General features: G+C 47.0%; 1 protein-coding gene across 1 annotated transcript; it reads right to left on the bottom strand.

Annotated features, from left to right (window-relative positions):
- Positions 1 to 12,706: 12,706 nt before the first annotated feature.
- Positions 12,707 to 13,858, bottom strand: LOC123156707 (uncharacterized). The gene has a single exon (XM_044574870.1). The coding sequence runs from the start codon at positions 13,856 to 13,858 to the stop codon at positions 12,707 to 12,709; it is 1,152 nt and encodes a 383-aa protein (XP_044430805.1).
- Positions 13,859 to 20,442: the final 6,584 nt, after the last annotated feature.

Here is a 20,442-nt window from a genome sequence, read left to right as displayed (position 1 = left end):
CGAATATGCAGAAGACAGTAACACTCACTTGAAGTTGTAAGGAAAGAGTATTATATCTTTGTTTTGATTTAATACCAACGATTGTAGCAAGTTGGCCTCGGCTTCTTTGGCATGAATTTAACCTGATTGCATCTATGAGATTTGTGTTAATGAACCCAATATCACCGATTTGTCTTTTCTTCAATTCGGCGATCTTCAATCTGCATAATATAGTGAGGATAAGTATAAATACATGCAATGAAAGAGCTGACCTATATAGAGAGACTTAATGACAGAAGTAGTACTACTTACAGACAGTAGCAAGTGATCGTTGTTTTATCGAGGGACATTAGATTGTAAAACTGGAAGAAATCCTCAAATGGAACATTCAGCAGTTCAATTCCAACGAGGTCATGCTCCGGTTTAACTCTCAGCGTTAAAGTACTCATCCCATCAGACTCTCTGCAGGTTTTCATGTACCAATCATGTAGTCTTCGCATCATCGTGCTTAGAGATTTGACATCTTTGACGAGAGGCTTCCCGTAATGGTATTTGTGTTCGTCCACCTCCATGATTTCATAATGTACATCGTCGGGCAGGTAATCTCCAAGATCGGTATAACCGGGCACCATACCCGGATCATTAGCGACGATGTCTTTTGACACCTTGAGCGGGGGGCACGATTGGTTCTCTTGTTCGCCGAGCTGGGCAATTTTTTTCCCAGCTCGTCGTTCTTTCATCCTTTTATCACTGACAGTACTTCCCGACCGCTCCGCTTCGGCATATGCCTTTGCAAGAACGCGCTCATAGTTGCCTTTTGGCGGAGACTTTGGTGGTTTTGTCAGGGCAGCCAGAGTGCGCTTTGCTTTCACCGGATCTACCTTCTCCTCCGGAGGTGGATGTTTCTTTGCTTTGACCCCTTCAAAGAAGTTCTTCACTTCGGCTCGCACGATCTTCGCGTTCTCCTCCTCGGTCCTCTCATATGGTAACTTCTCTGGAGTCTTCAGAGAAGGACCAAATCTGTATTGCCTCCCGCTTCTGGCAGCTGTACTACTAGACGCCGGCAGAGCAGACGGAGCGGCTGCGGCTGTCTTCTTTCCTTGCTTACGAGGCGGAGGAGAAGGACTACGACGCGCCGGAGCAGCCGCAGCGGCGGCGGGTCTCTTCCGCCCTTGCTGACGAGACGGAGAAGGAGGAGGCTGGCTGCTCTGGCGCGCCGGCGCTGGCGGAGAAGGAGGCGGAGTGCCGCCACGCGCCGGAGAAGGAGGCTGAGTGCCCTGATCACTCGCCGGAGGAGGAGGCGGAGTGCCGCCACGCGCCAGAGAAGGAGGCTGAGTGCCCTGATCACTCGCCGGAGGAGGAGGCGGAGGAGGAGGCGGAGTGCCCTTACTCGCCGGAGCCGTCCAGTTCGGAAGCTTGATGAGCTCCTTCCGCCATAGGCATGGAGTCTTCAGAGCTAAACCCAGCCGAGTCTCCCCTTCACCGTTAGGGTGGTCAAGCTGGAGGTCCTCAAATCCCTCCGTTATTTCATCCACCATCACCCTAGCATATCCTTCAGGAATCGGCCGGCAGTGGTAGGTTGCGCCGTGTTCAGTAGGTAAAACAGAGCCAACAGCCGCCTTGACTTTCAAGTTCTGCCATTCCGCCATAAGGTGGCAATGTTGAGACTCCGTGATAGCATCCACGGGGTAGCTAGGAGTAGCCGCATGCTCCAGCTGAGGCAGCTCGGTGGAAGCCACGCTGCTTCTACGCTGAGATCGCGGTGTAGCTTCGGGGGCAGTTTCGGCATCTCTATTGCTGTCTCGTTCCTCTAGCACTTGAACCCTTTCGTGCAGACGCTGAATTTGGATCTGCTCCACTTTTTTCCTCCTCTCCTGGGTTTTGTAACCGCCCGCGTCCGGAAAACCAGCCTTCCACGGAACGGAGCCTGGCGTGCCTCGTGTCCGTCCAGGGTGCTCAGGATTCCCGAGGGCCATTGTGAGCTCGTCGTTCTCTCTGTCTGGAACGAACGTCCCTTGCTGCGCTGCATCGATATAGTGCTGAATCTTCTTGACGGGTATTGCAAGTTGCTCGTCCGTCCAACGACACCTCCCTGATACAGGGTCCAAGGTTCCGCCAGCCCCGAAGAACCAAGTCCGGCAACGGTCTGGCCAGTTCATTGTCTGTGGTTCGATCCCTTTATCAAGCAGATCCCTCTCAGACTTGGCCCACTTAGGCCGGGCTTTGAGGTAGCCACCTGACCCCGTGCGATGGTGAAGCTTCTTCTTCGCAGCATTCATCTTGTTTGTCGCTGACATCTTCTTACTCTTTTCCGATGTCTTGTGGGCCACAAATGCGGGCCAGTGATCTCTGATCTTCTCATACCGGCCGATGAATTCAGGTGTCTCTTCTTTGTCGACAAACGTTTTCAGCTCATTCTTCCACCTCCTGAATAGGTCTGCCATCTTCTTAAGAGCATGAGACTTGATTAATTGCTCTTTAACTGGCTTCTCCGGATCCTCCTCTGGCGGTAGGGTGAAATTTGCCTTCAGCTCAGTCCAAAGATCATCTTTCTGCATATCATTGACATAAGACACCTCAGGGTCTTCCTTCTTAGGCTTATACCATTGGTGGATGCTGATCGGGATCTTGTCCCTAACTAGAACCCCGCACTGAGCAGCAAAAGCATCCTTTGTCCGGAGGGGTTCAATCGGTTGGCCGTCGCGCGCGATTGCTGTGATCTCAAACCTTTCATCCGAGCGCAACTTTCTCTTCGGGCCTCGTCTCTTTACCGCAGTTGTGCTCGATCCGGAGGGCTAGAAAAAAGAAGAAAGACGAGTGTTAATTAATATGTGTACATACCAAAACAATGAATGCATCAATTAGCTAGTCAGCACAGGCTTAACTAATATATTTACCTGGCCGGACTCTGTTCGGTCACCGGAGCCGTCACCACGGGCTCCTTCTTGCACCAGCATTGGGTCACCGGAGCCATCATAATCATGTCTTTCCTCCTCCACTCTTCGATCACCGCAGCCTGCTTCTTCACCCTGTTCTTCCAGACCATCATTGTCGTTAAGATACGACAAGATATCACCTCCGGCTAAGATTATGTCCCCCAACACCTCTTCTGCTTGCTCATCTCGTCCGTGCTCCATTGTTTCTGCAAATATTACAACATGGCAATTATTACACAAACATGACAGCAGGTGGATATATTAGTGCAAACGTAGACCTAGCTTATTCCGGGTTTGGGGTGGCCTAGGCAACGCTTCAAGGGTAGGGGCGCGGCGGGAGGGGGTAGGAGACCGACATCGTTTTTTTCTAGGGTTTGGGTGTCCTCGAGAGTTTTGGTCGAGCGAGAGGGCCGGGGGGTGCTCCCGTGGTATAAGTTATCACGGTCGAGAGGGGGTATACATATCGACCGTCCATCATGTCGAAGTTATCTGGGAGGGAGTTATATATATCGACAACGACGACATACATACACGGGAAAATAATGTTATCGGGGAGGGGGTATATATCGACCCCCCCCCACGTGTTGAAGTTATCGGGAGGGGGTTTTATATCGACAACGACGACATACATACACGGGAAAATAATGTTATCGAGGAGGGGGTATATCGACCCCGCCCCTCGTGTTGAAGTTATCCCCCCTCGTGTTGAAGTTATCGGGAGGGGGTAATATCGACAACGACAACATACATACACGGGAAAATAATGTTATCGGGGAGGGGGTATATCGACCCCCCCACGTGTTGAAGTTATCAGGAGGGGGTTATATCGACAACGACGACATATATACACGGGAAAATAATGTTATCGGGGAGGGGGTATATCGACCCCCCCTCGTGTTGAAGTTATCCCCCCTCGTGTTGAAGTTATCGGGAGGGGTATATATCGACGACGACAGACCCGATAAAACATAAGAAAACGAAGAAGAAATAAAAAGAGGAGAGAAGAAGAAAGGAATAGAGGAGAGGATTGAAGAAAAAAAAAGAAGAAAAAAAAGAAGAAAAAAAGAGGAGAAGAAGAAAGGAATAGAGGAGAAGAAGAAAAAATAGAATATTTTCTATTTTTTCTTCTTCTCCTCTATTCCTTTCTTCTTCTCCTCTTCTTTTTCTTCTTTTTTCCTCTTCTATTTATATCTCCTCTTCTTCCTCTCCTCTTCTTCTTTCTTTCCTCTTCTTATTTCTTCTTCCTATCCTTCTTTTCTTCTTCTCCCTTCCTAGCTAGATATATAAAACTTTTCTAAAATTGTAACTTCTGCATATATAAAACTTTTCCATGTGGATCATCATTTCTCATATATATCGAATATATATCCATTGTCATATATAAAAACTTTCTATATATGAACAAAAAACTTTCTATGAACAAAAAAACATTTTTGACATATATATTCATACATTTTGAACATCTACATACATACAATTTTTTTTGTTCACATATACATTATAGCCACATACACATATACATCACATATGAACAAAAAAATTAAACTAATAAAAATAAAAAACAGAGCCGGGGCGGCGGCTCTCACAGCGGGGGCGGCTAGGACGATGGCGACGGCGGGGGCGGGGCGGCGAGGGCGCCGGCGCACGGGCCGGGAGGGCGGGGCGGCGAGGGCGCCGGCGAGCACGCGCGGGCCGGGCAGGGGGGCTCGGGGCGCCGAGGCGGCGCGCGCGAGCAGGGGAGCACGAGGCGGGGCGGCGCGTGGGGGCAGGGCGACGGCGACGAGCACCGGGCGGCGATCCGTCGAGGCAAGGGCGCGGGGCGACGGCGATGAGGAGCGGGCGGCGACGGCGAGCATGGGCAGCCTGGCGGCGTCGGGGGCAACTGGCGAGGTATGTCGAAAATTTCCTAAGTGTGGACTTATATAGCAAATCCTTTAGTCCCGGTTCGTGGCACAAACCGGGACCAAAGGTGGGCATTAGTCCCGGTTGGTGCCACCAACTGGGACCAAATGCCTCTTTTCAGCAGCCCAAAGGGCGGGAAGCGGCGACCTTTGGTCCCGGTTGGTGCCACCAACCGGGACCAAAGGCCTCTTGCTGCCCGCGTCGCAGCCAAAAGTTTAGTCCCACCTCGCTAGTTGAGAGGGGCTCGGAGTGATTTATAAGCCCCGCTGCAGCTGCCCTCTTGAGCTCCTCTCAAATGCAGGCTTACGGGCCTAATCTCACACTATGCTGTCTGTTGGCCTATTGGGCCTTCTGCGGGCCTGAATCCTGGCCCAGGTTGGGTTTCTAGTCGTATTCAGGCCGTGGTGGCCCAATAGGTGGAAGTTTTTTAAATTTTTTGCATTATTTATTTTCTTTTGTTTTTTGCTTTATTTTTTAATTCTTTTTGCTTTTAGGTCAGCAAAATTATAAACTGTCTGTTAGTGCCATTAGTTTTAGAAAACATATAAACTTTCTATTAGTGCCATTAGTTCTTTATGAAAATTCTTTTTGCTGTATTTAGTTTTTTTATTTTCTTTTTTGCTATATTTATTTTGTTTTATTTCTACTTACAACAAAAAACTTATTTATTTTATTTTATTTTGTTTCTAATTACTTATTTATTTTACTTTCTATTAGTGCCATCGTGCCACCAACCGGGACCAATGGCCTTGCACAGCGGCGTGGTGGTGAGTTTAGTCCCACCTCGCTAGCTAAGAGAGAGCCGCACCTGTTTATAAGGTGCGGTGCACCTGAGCTGTCGAGCTCCTCTCTAAAGCAGGCTTACGGGCCTAACCTCTCTGCACTTAGGGCTTATAAAGCATTTCAAATGAACTCTGAAAAGGTTGAAAGTTGGCATGGTATCATCATTTCATCCACATAGCATGTGCAAGAAAGTTGAGAGGGTTACGGCAAAAACTAGATGCACTTCTTGTACAAAACGGACAATGGTATCATACTCGTCTATTACAAAGTTGGCATGCTATCATCATAATAGTTGCGGGAGAAAGTCTTCACTTTTTCTTCGCTTGTGTCATTTGCTTATTGCGCCATAACCATGGATAATCTTCATCGTTTATCAGGATGCTTGGGTCAGCCTTCACTTTGAAGGGAGGAATTTCATGAAACTTTTCATAATCTTCAGACATGTCTGTCTTGCCCTCCACTCCCACAATGTCCCTTTTTTCTGAAAGAACTATGTGCCGCTTTGGCTCATCGTATGATGTATTCGCTTCCTTATCTTATCTTTTCCTCGGTCTGGTAGACATGTCCTTCACATAGATAACCTGTGCCACATCATTGGCTAGGATGAACGGTTCGTCAGTGTACCCAAGATTGTTCAGATCCACTGTTGTCATTCCGTACTGTGGGTCTACCTGTACCCCGCCTCCTGACAGATTGACCCATTTGCACTTAAACAAAGGGACCTTAAAATCATGTCCGTAGTCAAGTTCCCATATGTCCATTATGTAACCATAATATGTGTCCTTTCCCCTCTCGGTTGCTGCATCAAAGCGGACACCGCTGTTTTGGTTGGTGCTCTTTTGATCTTGGGCGATCGTGTAAAATGTATTCCCATTTATCTCGTATCCTTTGTAAGTCAATACAGTCGAAGATGGTTCCCCTGGACAACGAGTACAACTCATCACAAACAGCGGTGTCACCTCTGAGACGTGTTTCCAACCAACTGCTGAAAGTCCTGATGTGTTCACATGTAATCCAGTCGTCATACTGCTCCGGGTGTTTGGAGCGCAGACTGTTCTTGTGTTCATCGACATACGGGGTCACCAAGGTAGAGTTCTGTAGAACTGTGTAGTGTGCTTCAGACCAAGAATATCCGTCCCTGCATATTATTGAGTTCCCCCTCCAAGCGTGCCTTTTCCAGTCAGTCTCCCCTCATACCGCGATTTAGGGAGACCTATCTTCTCAAGGCCAGGAATGAAGTCAACACAAAACCCAATGACATCCTCTGTTTGATGGCCCATGGATATGCTTCCTTCTGGCCTAGCGCGGTTACGGACATATTTCTTTAGGACTCCCATGAACCTCTCAAAGGGGAATATATTGTGTAGAAATACGGGCCCCAGAATGACAATCTCGTCGACTAGATGAACTAGGACGTGCGTCATGATATTGAAGAAGGATGGTGGGAACACCAGCTCAAAACTGACAAGACATTGCGCCACATCACTCCTTAGCCTTGGTATGATTTCTGGATCGATCACCTTCTGAGAGATTGCATTGAGGAATGCACATAGCTTCACAATGGCTAATCGGACGTTTTCCGGTAGAAGCCCCCTCAATGCAACCGGAAGCAGTTGCGTCATAATCACGTGGCAGTCATGAGACTTTAGGTTCTGGAACTTTTTCTCTGGCATATTTATTATTCCCTTTATATTCGACGAGAAGCCAGTCGGGACCTTCATACTGAGCAGGCATTCAAAGAAGATTTCTTTCTCTTCTTTCGTAAGAGCGTAGCTGGCAGGACCTTCATACTGCTTCGGAGGCATGCCGTCTTTTTCGTGCAAACGTTGCAGGTCCTCCCGTGCCTCAGGTGTATCTTTTGTCTTCCCATACACGCCCAAGAAGCCTAGCAGGTTCACGCAAAGGTTCTTCGTCACGTGCATCACGTCGATTGAAGAGCGGACCTCTAGCTCTTTCCAGTAGGGTAGGTCCCAAAATATAGATTTCTTCTTCCACATGGGTGCGTGTCCCTCAACGTCATTCGGAACAGCTAGTCCGCCGGGACCCTTTCCAAAGATTACGTGTAAATCATTGACCATAGCAAGTACGTGATCACCGGTACGCATGGCGGGCTTCTTCCGGTGATCTGCCTCGCCTTTGAAATGCTTGCCTTTCTTTCGACATTGATGGTTGGTCGGAAGAAATCGACGATGGCCCAGGTACACATTCTTCCTGCTTTTGTCCAGGTATATACTTTCAGTGTCATCTAAACAGTGCGTGCATGCGTGGTATCCCTTGTTTGTCTGTCCTGAAAGGTTACTGAGAGCGGGCCAATCGTTGATGGTTACAAACAGCAACGCGTGCAGGTTAAATTCCTCCTGTTTGTGCTCATCCCACGTACGTACACCGTTTCCAGTCCACAGTTGTAAAAGTTCTTCAACTAATGGCCTTAGGTACACATCAATGTCGTTGCCGGGTTGCTTAGGGCCTTGGATGAGAACTGGCATCATAATGAACTTCCGCTTCATGCACATCCAAGGAGGAAGGTTATACATACATAGAGTCACGGGCCAGGTGCTGTGATTGCTGCTCTGCTCCCCGAAAGGATTAATGCCATCCGCGCTTAAACCAAACCATACGTTCCTTGGGTCAGCTGCAAACTCAGCCCAGTACTTTCTCTCGATTTTTCTCCACTGCGACCCGTCAGCGGGTGCTCTCAACTTCCCGTCTTTCTTACGGTCCTCACTGTGCCATCGCATCAACTTGGCATGCTCTTCGTTTCTGAACAGACGTTTCAACCGTGGTATTATAGGAGCATACCACATCACCTTCGCAGGAACCCTCTTCCTGGGGGGCTCGCCGTCAACATCACCAGGGTCATCTCGTCTGATCTTATACCGCAATGCACCGCATACCGGGCATGCGTTCAGATCCTTGTACGCACCGCGGTAGAGGATGCAGTCATTAGGGCATGCATGTATCTTCTGCACCTCCAATCCTAGAGGGCATACGACCTTCTTTGCTGCGTATGTACTGTCGGGCAATTCGTTATCCTTTGGAAGCTTCTTCTTCAATATTTTCAATAGCTTCTCAAATCCTTTGTCAGGCACAGCATTCTCTGCCTTCCACTGCAGCAATTCCAGTACGGTACCGAGCTTTGTGTTGCCATCTTCGCAATTGGGGTACAACCCTTTTTTGTGATCCTCTAACATGCGATCGAACTTCAGCTTCTCCTTTTGACTTTCGCATTGCGTCCTTGCATCGACAATGACCCGGCGGAGATCATCATCATCGGGCACTGGTTCCTCTTCATCTTCAGCAGCTTCCCCCCTTGCAGCATCATTGGGCACATCGTCTGGTTCCTCTTGATCTTCAGCAGCTTCCCCCGTTGCAGCATCACCGTATTCAGGGGGCACATAGTTGTCATCGTCCTCTTCTTCTTCGCCGTCTTCCATCATAACCCCCATTTCTCCGTGCCTCGTCCAAACATTATAGTGTGGCATGAAACCCTTGTAAAGCAGGTGGGCATGAAGGATTTTCCGGTCAGAGTAAGACTTCGTATTCCCACATGTAGGGCATGGACAACACATAAAACCATTCTGCTTGTTTGCCTCAGCCACTTCGAGAAAATCATGCACGCCCTTAATGTACTCGGAGGTGTGTCTGTCACCGTACATCCATTGCCGGTTCATCTGCGTGCATTATATATAATTAAGTGTGTCAAAAACCATTACAGAACATCATGAATAGATAATTAAGTGACCAAATTAATAGAAGTTCATCATCACATTAGAACCAAAGTACATACATAGTTCTCATCTAACAACATATATATAGCTCTCCAGAGCATCTAATTAATTAAACCATACATTGAAACTATGTAAAACATTTCAATGCGAAAACAAATGCGATCATAATCGCAACCAAGGTAACAATTGATCCAACGGCATAATGATACCAAGCCTCGGTATGAATGGCATATTTTCTAATCTTTCTAATCTTCAAGCGCATTGCATCCATCTTGATCTTGTGATCATCGACGACATCCGCAACATGCAACTCCAATATCATCTTCTCCTCCTCAATTTTTTTATTTTTTCCTTCAAGTAATTGTTTTCTTCTTCAACTAAATTTAACCTCTCGACAATAGGGTCGGTTAGAATTTCCGGTTCAACCACCTCCTAGATAAATAAAATCTATGTCACGCTGGTCGGTATATTTGTCATAAACAATAAATGAATCAAATAGTTATAAAAAGATAATATATACCACATCCGAATCATAGACAGGACGAGGGCCGACGGGGGCGGATACCAAAACCATCGCACTATGTAATAAGAAGGAATAAAATAGTAAGAAATTAGACAAGTATCTATCTAAAGTAAGAATTTTTTTCTTTCAAAAAGAAGATAAGAACAAGAGGCTCACCACGGTGTTGCCGGCGACGAGATCGGCGCGGGCGGTCGACGGCGGTGAAGACGGGAATGGGACGTGACGGGCCGCTAAACCTAGACAAATCTCGAGGAAAATGGAGCTCAGAGGTCGAGTTTCGAGAGGAGAAAGATTAACTAGTGTGGCTCGGGCATTTCATCGAACACCTCATGTGCATAGGAGGTGAGCTAGAGCACCACAAAGCCCTCCCCTCGCCGGCCAGAGAAAAACAGAGCACTGTGGAGTGCTCTGCCGTGGCGATGGGGTATATATAGGCACCTCATTGGTCCCGGTTCGTGGCATGAACCGGTACTAAATCCGGGCCTTCTGTCCCGGTTCATGCCAAGAACCGGGACAAATGGTTGTGGGCCAGGAGCGAGGACCATTAGTCCCGGTTCGTGGCTGGAACCGGGACAAATGGTTCCATACGAACCGGGGCCAATGCCCACGAGGCCCCGGCCGGCCCCCTGGGCTCACGAACCGGGACGAATGCCCCCATGGGTCCCGGTTCGTGACTGAACCGGGGCTAATGTGAAAACTGCCCTGTGACCTTTGCCCCGTTTTCTACTAGTGTATCCATGTCAGAGTATCCAAGCACCATTACCTCACTCTTAGTGAAGTTGATGGGTAGCCCCAACATCTCCTGAAAACAGAGTAGCAGAAATTTGATGTTTCGGATATCCGTGTCCGATCCCTCCACCATAAGGATGGTATCGTCCGCATATCCGAGGTTGGTAATTCCACCTACCCTAATAAGATAGGGACATATTCCCCTAATGTGCCCTGCATGCTTTGCCGCATCAAGGATAGCTGTGAGCGCATCAACTACCAAGTTAAACAGGTGATAGGGGGTCACCCTGACGTAACCCACGAGAGGTGGCGAAGTATGGACCGGTTTCATCATTTATGTTAACTGTTGTTCTACTACTAGAGACGATTTGCAGAACCATCACAATCCAATGGGTGTCAAAACCTTTCCAAATGAGGACATCCCTCACGAAGGACCAATGGACGCTGTCATAAGCTTTAGGAAAATCAATTTAAGAAAAATACCGATTTGAGGTGTTTTCTCTTGACTTCGTGGATGACCTCATGGAGAACGAGGATCCCATCGAGAATGAATCTCCCTTTAATGAAGGCAGTCTGATTCAGGTGGGTAATCCTATCTGCTATAAGGGTCGCCCTACTAGTGTACCCTTTAGCAAGGATAAAAAAGATAATAGTAATGATTGTTATCGGACGGAAATGACAAATATTGGTCGCTCCGAAGATTTTGGGGGTGAGCGATATTATCCCATACTTAAGGCGGGAAATGTCCATCACTCCCTGGAAGAATTCCCAAAAAAAATCCAAGATATCGTTCCCTAGAAAGCTTGGAAGAAGAGCACTGGCAAGCCGTCCGGACCCGGAACCGATGCCGAGTTCATGGACTTGATGATCGCTGCGACTTCGGCCTCCTTGAAAGGTGCTAGTAGTAAGTTGTTCTCCTTTGGAGAAACCAGACTATTCCCTGTTCAAATATGTTCGGCGAGGGAGGTTCCATCCCTAGCGACCTCGGAGAATAACTGAGCATAAAACCCGTCGACATGCGCCCTAATATCCACGGGTCCTAGATTAAACGGTCACCATCCCATAAAAGGGTAACAGTACATCTATGCCTCCTTCCGTTGGCAATAGCTTGGAAGTACCCCGTCTTGCCAACCCAAAAAAGTACCCAGTTCATGGCGCCAATAGGTCTCTTCTTTACAACAGATTTTGAGGATCTCGTCCTTGAGATTATAGCGGATCGCCCATTCTTCCAAAGATAAGCCTACCCCGTTGGCCTTAAGATCCAGGAGCTGAATCTCGAAGAGCAGGCCAGCCTTGCGGACCTTGAGATCTCTGCCAAGGTTAGCACTCCACCCCTTCATGAATTGGCGGGAGCGTCTAGCCAGAAAAAGCCCACAGTCAACCGCGGACATCATCTTATGAGGTTCATCTTTGGGTACTTACATAATGTTGCATTTTTTACAATGTTTCAAAGTGTATTGTAATGTTTCATTCTATATATACCAGCAAATCCGACCATAAACAAGTGCTCTTATTTGTTTGTACATAATGAAACCTTATGATATACACGTTGGAATGAGAAAAAAAATACCACAATGAAATATGTAACACTAAAAAACAAAACAATTTTTGTCACAACCTAGAAAGCGTGGCATGAACCTCAAAGTAACAACGGATGGTAGATACATGCACAAGATATCCCGTGCATAGTAGAATATCATTCACAGAGAAGCTCGCACAAACTTAACTTTGGTTCTCCACCTGTAATAAGTAGAGCTAGCTACTGAAAAGGCATAGTCATCACAACAAATTCATGTCCATGCTACCCAATTACAACACAGAATGGCTAGCCCCATATATACTAGTTCAATCACAACAAAATTCCGTTCAAGAGAAATAAAAGCTAGGAAAACATACAAGGTACAACATGCCAACAAATAGTCAGTACAGATGGCAGGTCAAGAAACATAGAAGGCATCTAATGATCAGCATCAATTAATGTTTTCATCAGCATTGCCTTTCTCCACTGTTTCAGTTTTCCTTTGAAGTTGATCAGAGGTAGCAGCTCGGAGTAGCTCACAACCATCTTTGGGGGCACTAAAGAGCTTCTTCCCCTGGTATCTTGTTACCCTCCTCCACTGCCTCTGTCATCTCCTAAGGAGCTCTTTAGAAAGAGCAGCTGGATCTACCTCATAGCAACCCAAGGGCACATCTGGAGCTTCTTCCCCTGTCATCCTGTAAAAAGGAACCTGGTGTGAAAACCGAAGCATCTCTTCTTTCATAATCCTCTTGATGGCATACCCATCCGGGCAGCGTCGAAAAACCGTTCTGAATCCAGCAACCTTGATCAATGCGGCGACAGAAATGCCGTGCTCAGCATCATAATCATCCAGAACCTCAACCAGATCATAGAGTTGCATCACATTATCAGGAGTATTTCCATTCCAATCAGGTGACCAGTTTCGGTACACGGCCCATATGTCGCCTTTCTGCGGATAAATGCTGATTATCCCACGAGGACCTTTATCCCATGTAATCTGGTGAGAGAATGTGTCCAGTGCAGTGCTGGTTTCATACATGCCAATCCTGAAATCACCACATGTCTTTCTTAAATCAGAAGAAACCCAATTGAAAGATCCAAATTCATTGCTCGTCCTTGCGCCGTGGAGAAAATTTATTCCGAGCTTAAATGGTGATAAGGACAGACGTTTCTTAATGAGCACATAACAGTGAGGCATGCCATCTTTATCACCATATGAAGCCCAAACTTGACCACTCTGGAAAGATTCCTCGGTACGATCCTTATCAAAATCATGAAAATGAGGATCAGGAACAATATAGGTGGATGGGTGATCATCTTCTTTTTCAGCATCTGTGTTATTACCAGAACCATTCTTGTTACTTCTAATCTCCCTCAGCTTCTCGGTCAAACAGCTCTTCGCTCTTTTAATCAAAAGTTTCCTCATTTCATCCTTATCAATGGACTTGGCCAGGCTAATTTTGGTAGGAGGTTGCACTTTCACATTGTGCCCAACATTAACATGTTCAAACTTTCTAGCACTGCTTGCATCTTGATTCTCAGCTTGTACTGCATGAACATTCTCAGTTTGCGGCATTGATGCCTCGTTTTCTTGGAACGGCATATGGAGGTTATGGTGCACTGCGGATGTTTCTGATCCTACATTCCGCTTCCTTTTGCTTGCCATGGAAGCAGCATGGTTGAAGATGGTAGTCATAGTTTCAAACTTCCTCTCCGCAGCCTCCTTTGCAACAAGGGCCGCATCCTTGTTGCACTCCATTTCAAAGCACCTCAGCAAGTACAAACAGACACACCGAGCGATGGATTAGGAAAAAGATATTTGACCTCAGAGCACTCCAATGTTATCCACCAATCAGCGCTGAGCACGTCACCATACAATAACCTTCAAAAGCCGTAACCAAAAGGAAATAAATGGTACTTAAAATAATAAAAAATTGTAGATATAGAAACGTTTTGGTACAAAGAGAACCCTGCACAGAATTAAAAACTATCCTAGCAAATAATGCGCTAGGCGCCAAATCAAAGTTATGGTAGCTTATCGTAAATAATCATGCCCCATCATGACCAGAATTGTAACCATGGATGGCTCAAAATATTTCTTTACTGGAAAGATGCAGAAAACTCCAAAATATGAGTAATAAAAGGCATATTAAAGATAGTAGAACTTAACATACATACATACAACCCTAAAATTACTGAATTATATCTACACAGTACTCGGCCACTACCTTAGCATTCAATGGGTGGCGCGTGGAAATATGAAACATACAAGATCATCTGCAGATACATAAATTTGTTATAAATAACTGTCCCAACATCACCGGTATTATTAACTACTCAAACGTGGCCCTACTGTGGGTTGGATGGGGTGCGGATATAGAAAGAATACATGACAAGTTGGACATGCTGAAACTTAGCATGAAATACAACCATCCCTTACACTGAGAATGCAGACTTTCAAACACTGCTCTAGCAAAATATGGGAGGCGTGCCAAAATATGAGGGATACAACGCGTACATGTCGCGTTCGTGCGAGAGTGGGGACGGGCTGACATGGGATGTAGACTTGGTTGGGGAACAAGAGCATGCGAAGCTAGGAGCAGGGGCCAATCGATGGGCAGCGCGAGGACCTTGCAGTGCGGCGGCGCCTACTGGTTCTACATGTTCCTCTCTCTGCCTATCCATGACAAGCATAGAGGTGAATTCATGGTTGTTTGCTTCCTGGCCTAGTTGTTGTATTGATAGGTGATTTAAAGTGCAGGGTTGTGAGGAAATCGGGATAAAATCTTGGTTGTCAGAGTTCCCTTGGAACTCCACAGAAGATGGGGTGATGGATTCAGTGTCAAGATTTAATGAAAATCCATCTGTTCATGGCCTGCTTGTTCACCCACCACTACCACAAGCAATGTATTTTACTTTTCTGGATGCAGCCCTAGAAAGGAATTATGTTTGGTTTAGTTCATAGAAAGATATCATTAAATCCTTTTTGTTTACATACTAACTGAATAATGCGAAGTATTTTAGTTCTCATGGTAATAGACAAGCAACTTCAGTAGTATTTGATTTGAGTTTTTGTTTTTAAGTATATGTTTGGTCAAGATTCAACTTTCTTTATGTCCATGTTTTGCTGGTATAATGCATCATCAAGATTTGTTTTTGTATGATGACATTGTGTAAATCAGCATATGGATGAGGAAAGTATTCTGAGCGCAGATGCTTGCCGCTGCTGCCGCTTCCGACAACGTGTGAGCGGCCTAATCAAGTGAGGACGCAGGGCGCTGACGCCGGAGCCTCCTCATCCGAAGAGGACTTGCCGCTCTTCCACGCCGCTGCCGCTGCAACGCGGTGTTGTTCCAGCACCAAATCACAGGTTTTTGCCGGTGCCTATTTACTGGCCCTTCGTCTGCATAGCTGAGCGCAAGCTTCTGACCTTAATATAGACTTTTGAAAACATTATATTTCATGCTTGCACATTACTAGAAACATAATTGCACTACGTAGATTTAATGGATTTACATAATACTATTGTGTCAGTAAAAAAATATTTTTCAACTTCAAATTATATGCTGGATTCAGATTATTTTCTTAAAAACCAAGAGCTCTTTTGGGGTTTGCAGTAGTCTTTTGGGGTTTGCAGTAGTGTGGTTTACAAGAGGTAGCCACGGTTCTTCAAAATTTTGAAGTGTTAGCAAAAAGAGTGGAACAGATCGAACTGAAGCTATTTTATTTAATATTATCTACTTCTACTTGACCTTTCATGGGAATCTCATGTAACCATCCCGCAATCTGAAAATACTGTATGATGTGTAGAGAAGATTTCTGTTTACATGTAACTGCGCTTAACTCTGCTTACATTTCTCTATGGCCGCAAAGTTCAAGCAGTTGTAAGTAGTATACATAACATACTTTGCTCACAGTATAATCATCTGATGCAATGTCATAGTTCCAGCAAAATGTCTTCAGTAAAATGCCTAGACTCTTCACCTATAAATCAAATTATGTTACTTCTCTTTGTGTAAATCTTGGATTTCTAGATCTTATGAAAATGACTTTTTATTTCAGCAAGTGTTAATTTGAATTTGTAATCTTTTTAAATATAGATGCATCTTTGCAAATCCAACAAAGTGGTGGGAATATCTACAACATGAAGTTTCTCAAGCTGATAGCCATTCTTCTGCATGTTTGTGCATGATCATGGTGCACATATATTTAATAGGGAAGGTCTTCTGCTATCACTATGAATGGTTTTTGCTGTTGTGTAAGTGATTTCTTAAGTGTTGTGTTGTAACACTTTAGAGTAAAAGAATAATTGTGTATGAAGAATAATATTACCGAGTCAGGCAGAATTTGACCTTAGTTCTGACCAAATTAATCTTTATTTGTTTGCCAGGTTGTGTGTCAAACATCACTTCATGTTGTAGTGCATTTTTTCCTTCCAAAAGCCACATTATGCAATTTGGCTTTATAAGAAGTTTCACTTTATTATTAGTGGAGAAGGAAAGGAAAGGGAAAAATAGTAATTCTAGCAACTAGCCATTGTTCCGTGGCAAAACACAGGTGTTTGTTCTATTATGTTCATCGGAAGTCTTTACGGAGGAGTTGGTATTGAGTGAGTGACATAAATTTTCTTGAGGTTATGAATTCTTTTCTGTTGTTACTTGCATCTTACTTGAATTTTTTTCCTTCAAGTTCTTCCTGTTTTCCCATATCGTCTGCTCTATAGAAGCTGCTACATCAAATTATGTAAGTGCATCCTTCTTTTTTGTCCAAGTTTGTTCTATTCTATTACTCGGAAGTCTGTACAAGACTGAGAGAGTGAAGCAGATTTGCTTGAGATTTGAATTATTTCTTGATGTCAGGTTTGTACGCTGTAATGTTTGATTAATCAAAACTGATGAAAAGTAGTGGCAAACACTTGATTGAGTAAGCTACTGGATTTTACCAGTAATACACAGTAGTTTCTTGCAATATTATCTGCATGACAAGAAGCACCCATATTTGATTTTGCTCTGTAATTGGTTCGAATATCACTTTTTGGGCTAAAGCTGATTAATTTATTATTTGGATACGAGTAGTAGTTTCAACAGTAATAACTTAAAATATGATTTTATCATGGCTCTAAAGTTTATTGGTGATGATTTGTTTCAGGATATTTGGAGAGGCTATTTGCACCGCAGTTCAAGGCAGATGATAGAATACAGTCTAGGCAACTCACTTATATTGGTATTCGTTTAAATGGTCATCTATTCTGCCGGCATAGTCACATGCCATATTAATTTCAGAAGAACAATTTCTAATTTAGTGTTGTGCTTGCATGCATTGTTATGTCTAAAAAGAAAATTCCAAACAAAAACAAAAACAAAGTCACAGTTTGTATTTACAGATTGGATAATGGATGTTTCAATCGCTAAATTAAACTAATGCCTTTAGAATAAATTGTGGCCTCTACGCTTGTGTGTAGTCATTACTAAATGTGTAATATTAGCACATATTAGCACGACTATTTCTTAAGTGCAGCCAGCCACCAATTTCATTTGATTTGAATTAACATATTATTTATATACTCATTTAGATATTTATGTTTTCGATGGATTGATTTCAACACCGTAATTTTATTACCCCGGCTGTGTGAAAAAAGATAAGACAGAGCCGTGCAGAAACCTAGCACATAACCAGATCTGCTGCACGTATCAGACAGAGAGCCCGGCTGCGTGATTTTCCTTACCAGGGGAACGCGGCTTCGAGGAGGGGCCAGGAAGGATGAGGGACGTGGCGCTCCAAGCCGGAGACGGAGGGGGAGGGCCGGCGGCGCAGCAAGCACGCCGCGAATTGGAGGATTACGGCGGCGAGATCCGGAGTGTTGGAGAGAGGGGAAGGAGCTGACAAGAGACGCGGGGGCTGGGGGGCGCCAGCAGCAGCAGCAGGGTTTACGTCTGATCTTCGATCGATCGGCTCTCGGTAGCCGGACGTTACAATTTCAGTCAGCAGGGTGGGGCCGCATGCATGTTTGACCTCCTCGGCCATCTGCATGCCAGGTACTACGGGAGGGTGTCCGTCTGCGGGAATTTCTTATGTCCTTCGCTTGGGCAAGTTGAACGCACGACACGAAATGGTCCAACGGTGACCGTTTGGGTCGAAACGGGCAGCTGCGGCAGCCCAACGCGCGGTCCCGTCCGTAAAATCTGTCGGTTCCATGTCCGGCTCGACCAGACCGGGAGCAAATTTGGCACGACTTTGCGGCCAGACGGACAGCGAACGGGCGCGCACGCGTCCTCTCGGCGTCTGTCTCGGGCCCACCTGTCGGCTGTCAACCTATATTTCACCGTTCCCATTTAATCCGCACGCGTGGGCGGGCCCGCACGTCAGCCATCCAGCCGCCCCCGGCTGTGTCCTTTTTATGGTGAAGTTGTGAACTGGCCTATCCACTTCCCCACCGTGTCCACACAACGCCATTGCTCCCCCCTCCCTGATAGCAAACCCTAGCCTAGCGCCGCCGCTCTCCTCGCTCCTTGCCACCCGTCTGCATGGGCTTCTGGAAGTGGGTGCCCAGCAAGAAGGCCAAGCACGACCATGAGGCGGGGTCGTCGTCCGCCTCGTCTAGAAGCACGACCACCCACTCCACCTCGCCGGCCGTGTTCTCGATCTCATCTCCGACGGCCGGGCTACACTACCGGCCGTACGTGAAGGCCGACATCTGCCACTGGTACTAGCGTTGCCGTGGTCCGATGCCCACCTCCCCAATGGGTGGCATCTGAGCCCAGATTGGGTGCCCATTCTCACCGTCTCGGTGAGGGGCCGCGCCTGCCTCCAGGAGATTACCCGCCGGCGCGCACGGATCCCGCACCAGTTCCTCACCGACCGGTGCTATGATGTCGACTCGTTCCTCTGGGACACATGGTTCCAGGACGAGCACGACATGCACCGGCAAACGTTCTTTGCCGGCCATGCTCGTAGCCCACTGCGCGCGTGCGCGCACAGAGCCCACCTAGAGTGCGTGCGGCAGCATGCAGGTGCGCTGCCTGACATCGACGCCCTCTCCCTCCCCGTCTCCGCCACCACTGCCACCATCCACCATGATAGCCGAGAAGGAGGATCGGCTGGTGCAGGCCGTGATGAATGACTCTGAGAGGGATTTCAAGCACATCAAGGAGAAGCAACGGGAGGGGTTGGAGGAGATGATGGCTCTCGACCGCCAGAGATGTCTAGGCCCCAGAGCTGGACGTGAAGCAGGAGGTGAAGGAGGAGGTGATAGGAGGACCGGTTGCCCATCCCGGTGTGGAACCCGGCGCCGTATGGCAGTCGTGGTCATGGATGATCACGGTGGCATGCAACACACCGTCGCTACCGCCACCAGCACCGCAGGGGGCGTAGGCGCCGTGGTCACCACCACCACCGCAACCTACACAAGCCGCGTCCGCCCCATTTTGGGGGCTACCACCTCCATAGCCTACACAAGCTGCGCCCGCCTCATTTTGGGGGCAGCCGCCCCACCTCTGGATGTCGCTTCCCTACATCGACCTGACCAGGGACGATGAGGACGATGGTGCCTGAAGACGGCCATGACATCGGCGGCCATGACAACGGCGAGTGGCAGATCTACCTTTTTTTATGTTTTTTAATTTCAACTTAAGTTCTATGTGTGGCCGTGACTAACGTATACTTTTTAATCAAGTTATTGTAATATATTACCGTTTTAGACAATTTTGCAATGCTTTTTTTTGTTTTTTAAGTCTAAAAAAGACATAAATTTTGGGATGCGACCGCTAGTTGGGTGCACCGACCAGCGGACAGCCAAAACCAAACATGGACGTCCGTTTTGCCGATCCAAACGGACAGAATCAAGACAAAACAGACGTCCATTTGGCGTCGCTTAAAGCAACTCCAACGCGTCGATCCATTTCATCCGCGCGTGTCCGTTTGGGTCAAAACGGACAGAAAAGTCGGCCCAATGCACCTACACAAACAGACGTGTGTCCGCTTTTCGTCAGCCGCACGATCCATTCCTCGCCCAAATTTGGGCCTCATTTGCGCCGGCACAGACACGAGGCTGATGCGCGCGAGGCCCGCCTACTCCTTGCCTTGGCCCGCCAGTTGGTGGCACATATACCATTCTCTTCCTTCCATCGACAACAAGCACCCGGCCGCCCACCCCATCGCCGCCGTCGCCCAGTTCCGGTGGCCTCGCCAGCCGTTCGCACCCATATACACCCCCTGCAGCACGCCACCTTCCAACATCGCCGCCACCACCGCCTCACCGCCGGGACACCGCAGCTTCCCCCGACATCGCCGCCAGCACCACTTCGCCCCCGGCCAGCTCCTTCGACGACTCCGCCATGCTCGCCG

The sequence above is a fragment of the Triticum aestivum genome, chromosome 1D, assembly GCF_018294505.1.
Source record: "Triticum aestivum cultivar Chinese Spring chromosome 1D, IWGSC CS RefSeq v2.1, whole genome shotgun sequence".
In the NCBI taxonomy this organism is placed as follows: Eukaryota; Viridiplantae; Streptophyta; class Magnoliopsida; order Poales; family Poaceae; genus Triticum; species Triticum aestivum.
The sequence above is the reverse complement of the archived record's forward strand: the minus strand, read 5'-3'. Positions and strand labels throughout refer to the sequence as shown.

Excerpts from the sequence above, each read along its gene's own strand:
- LOC123156707 (XM_044574870.1), bottom strand. The coding sequence starts at position 13,858 with ATGGAGTGCAACAAGGATGCGGCCCTTGTTGCAAAGGAGGCTGCGGAG.